Raw genomic sequence first — 4,040 nt, 5'->3', positions numbered from 1 at the left:
GCATGGCCTCTGCCTTCGTGTCTTCCGCGCAGATTGACGCCGTGGCCGCGTGCTCTACGTTGCATGCATCCAGTGGTGAGACTACGCACAAATCACTTCTAGCCGTAGCTCAGTCGCATTTGGAAGGGAATCTATGGAGCGGTGGCGTGGCGCTGTTCGATGTGGTGTCGAGCGAGCGCCTGTGCGAGTTGCAACTCGAGTCGGGGGTGGCATCTCTGGCGTGGTGCAGTAGTGAAGGGAACGTGATCGCACTAGGCTGTGACGATGGTGATGTGCGTCTTGCCAGCCTTTCGACCGATTCAACGTTGTCCTTCGTGCCTTTCGGTGCCAGTAGCAACGACGACGCAAAAATTACAGGTTGGGGGCACGATGATGTCGTTACAGGTGTTAGCGTCTCTCAAATCGATAAAAACCAGCTTGCAACAAGCAGTTGGGATCTCACGTACGTGTATTGCTGCTTTGAAGCGACACGGCACTAACTTTTGTGCAGAGTGAAGCTCTGGGATATTACAACAATGGACCAGACAATTGCCACTTTTGACGGTGCGTAGCATCGAAGCAAGTACAACTTGTATACAGCTTTTTATACATATATTGCTGTCAATAGGCCATACAGACTTAATTTGGGGTGTAGCTATGAATCCGACCCACGCGCCAGTGCTGTGTTCCGCGTCGCAAGACTCGACCGTGCAAGTGTGGGACGCCCGTCATCCTCAAAGCGCAGCATTAATGGTGTCCACTCTACTTCCTGCATTGTCTGTGGATTGGCATCCAAAGCAGGCAACAATTTTTTCGGTTGGTTTGGAAGACGGAGGCGTATACATCTTTGACGTGCGGTCACCGCGCATGCCGTTAGTTCGACGGAAACCTCATCGAGCGGCAGTCCATGTGGTGAAGTACTCACCTTACCATAATGACTTGTTGGCGACGGGAGGTGACGATGGCAAGGCATTTGTGATCTTTAATAGCTGTGCAATCGACCATAAAGAAGGTTTTGGCGTTCGTGAATTGCGCGGAAAAGACGATGACAGTTTTGCACACCGTGACTACGTGCGTGCACTTGAATGGTTCCAGAATGAATCACTATCGCCTAACTCGGACGAGGCAATTTTATTCACTGGCGCTTGGGACAAAACTATTCGAGAGTGGAATATTGATTCATTAGCAACTTTGCATTGACGAACTACTCAACTTTTTGCTTAATAGATTTATAACAAGAAATAATAACTTACTACGCCTGCACAGAATTGATTATAAACTTAAAATTTGGATAAAGGGTATGCTGCCTGTTTCGACTTTAAACTGCAATTTTCTTAGTCTTTATGGTTTATCTTACATAATTAAAATTCACACTCGATAGAATCGCGAGACAGCCACGGTTCCTGAAGTGCTTGTTCAGGCGTGAGTCGTTCCGTTGGATTCCAAACGAAGCACTTTGCCAGAAAAGCTACAAACTCCAAATCCGTCGATTGAACCGCACTAACGAGGTTTCGCGATCCCGGCAAACGTCGACGGCCACGAGAATTTTCAAACGGCTTGGGGACATATTCGACCCACTCATTGTCTGCCGGATCAAGCACTTCGTCAAAATAAAGCTCACGCCGCTTACTGTTGCGCACCAAGTCGAGTGGAGGTTCATCCAGCACCTCCATGATGCATGCCAATTGTTCCCATTCATTTTCTCCCGCAAAAATTGGATGACCAGTATGCAACTCGACAAGGATACAAGCAAAACTCCACATATCAATTGCACTAGAATACTTGTGCCCCAAAAGCACTTCAGGGCTTCGATAAAACCGACTTTGAACGTACGTCAACATGGGTGCGGATTCATAACAACAACTGCCGAAATCAATTAAAGTCACGTTATCCCCATTTGAATCATCTTGTCCCACCGATTTCGCATCCAGCAAAATATTTTCTGGCTTCAAGTCGCAGTGAATGATCTGCTCTTGTTTCAATAATACCAGTGCTTGTACTAGCTGTTTTGCAATTGTACGTATACTGTGAGAAGGCAACCCGCGAAACTGACGCAGTTGGAGATAGTCGTATAAATTCATGCCTAGCACTTCAAAGACGATGCATAAATGTCCACGAAAATTAAAGTTCCGTTTCATACGAGCCACATGGAATTTTGCGTCACCAGCCTCCGCTCGTTGTAGACGTGTCAATACATTCACCTCCATCAGCGCTTGACCACAAGATGAAGGCCGATTGCGGATAATTTTGATGGCCACGAGTTGCCGCGTGCAATGGTCAAGACAACACACAACCTGGCCAAATGACCCGTGGCCTAATGCGCTCAAAATTTCGTATCGATACGCCAAATGGTCTCCTATTACCACCACGTAGTCACCGCGTTTCGTATCGTATGCATTATTGCAATTTTCAATAGATTTCTTGGCGACAGCCTCGCAATCAGTGCGTCGAAGCTTAGTTGTCAACGTCGACACAAAAAAAATTGCGTCAAATTGCACAATTTCCTCGCACTCGACTTGTGTCAGCTCCGCAGCTTTTTCAGAATTCATCAAAAATTGCGTCCCCGTCAATGGCCCTGATGTCGGTCTCGGCTTACTCTTTGCTCCTTGACTGTCGCTTTGCTTTAAACTATAGTCTTTCTTGTCGTTACGGACTCGCAACGATCGCGGCAGCTGCTTCTTAATGCTCTTTTCCGTATACTGCAGCTGCTGGGGTTTCCTTCGACCATTCCTTACATCACTAGGGCGACGTGACAGCCAAAACTTGCGCTCTTCTGTAGCCGGTGGCGTCGTGACAGCGACATTGGGGGCTTCAGGCTTATCGCCGGAGACTAACAAAGAGCTAGTCGTCCTGCGCATCAAGTCCAGAGGCCGTCGATTAAAAAAAATCTGCACGAGCGAGGTCGGTTTCTTGTTAGCCAGCAGGCTTTGGCTGTCTACAAGCTGCTGGAGCTGCTCCACCTTGTGCGGTGCAGCACTGGCAGACTCCGAGGTGGGGGGCATCGGTATCAGTGCAGGCAATAGACACCGCGACGCACAAGTAGATTCCATGTTTTCGCACTCGGGTGATTAATTCGAGCTAAATCAGGAAATGAACGGCAGATACGAAGGATTTGAAAAATCGCGCCATGAAAGAGTTACAATAAAATACATCCGTTAAAGTGAACAAGCTGTTTTTGACTGCGCCTTCTGCTCCTTTGCTCTCTCAACCTTGCGTGTGTGCCCCGTCAAAAACAATCCTCTGTACTCATGCTAGAACTACTTTCTACCAAGTTTGTCTTTATTACCATACTTGATATTACAGACCAATACGTTACCGAACTAGAATATTTGTCTAGAGCTTGTTGTAAGCCAACATGCTAGTATCATAGAAGTGTAGGCTGTATTTTTAGAATCAATCACCTTTGCTGCTCAACTCTCTTCGTAAGCCACAATATCCATCGCGACTTTACGAATGGTCTTTCTACACCATGCGAAATGATGCTCTGGCTGCGAAACGATTTTACGCGTGAAAATTAGAGCAAGAAGACCGACAGCAGCCACCTAAATAAGCTTGAACTGGAAAAAGCAGCTGAAAACTCCACGTCTACAGTGATGAAGATTCGTCACTTGCAATTAACGGACATGTGAAACTTTTTACGTAATAGATATTCACGACTGTAACGGGCTAAAGTTGCCCTAATCTTACACAGTCCCCGATAAGTACACTTTATGTGCTTCAGGATGGTCAATTACTTAAATGAAGTAATTAGACCAACCAACCTGGGTGTGGTTTACATTGTGACCCACCCTTGTGTATGTGATGCACATAGGTGCATTCATAGTAGGAGGAATGACGCCTAGCGTCATCCGTTACGCGAGGTATCTAGAAAGATACAGTCGAAACACATATTAGTGTTATCTGCAGAGATGACATTTTATGATTGGTAAAAATAGGTATTTATATTTAATACGATTAAATATAAATCAGTCTGAGAACTACTTCCAACTTGGTAAGTGCGCACGAGGAGTCGGATCACCGCTCCCGTGACGACACGTATACCAGAGTACTTAAAACGTTAG

General features: G+C 46.3%; 2 protein-coding genes across 2 annotated transcripts; one reads left to right on the top strand and one right to left on the bottom strand.

Annotated features, from left to right (window-relative positions):
* Nucleotides 1-2: 2 nt before the first annotated feature.
* CCR75_003309 (uncharacterized protein) lies at nt 3-2,995 on the top strand (the record flags this gene model as incomplete). The annotated part of the gene is made up of 3 exons (XM_067961406.1): nt 3-442; nt 491-543; nt 608-2,995. The coding sequence occupies 3 exons, from the start codon at nt 3-5 to the stop codon at nt 1,177-1,179; spliced, it is 1,065 nt and encodes a 354-aa protein (XP_067823506.1). The 3' UTR covers nt 1,180-2,995.
* CCR75_003308 (uncharacterized protein) lies at nt 1,341-3,029 on the bottom strand (the record flags this gene model as incomplete). Its single annotated transcript, XM_067961405.1, has 1 exon — nt 1,341-3,029. One exon carries the CDS (start codon nt 3,027-3,029, stop codon nt 1,341-1,343), a length of 1,689 nt encoding a protein of 562 aa, XP_067823507.1.
* Nucleotides 3,030-4,040: the final 1,011 nt, after the last annotated feature.

This window comes from Bremia lactucae, linkage group LG6 (assembly GCF_004359215.1).
Source record: "Bremia lactucae strain SF5 linkage group LG6, whole genome shotgun sequence".
NCBI classification, from domain to species: Eukaryota; Oomycota; class Peronosporomycetes; order Peronosporales; family Peronosporaceae; genus Bremia; species Bremia lactucae.
The sequence above is the reverse complement of the archived record's forward strand: the minus strand, read 5'-3'. Positions and strand labels throughout refer to the sequence as shown.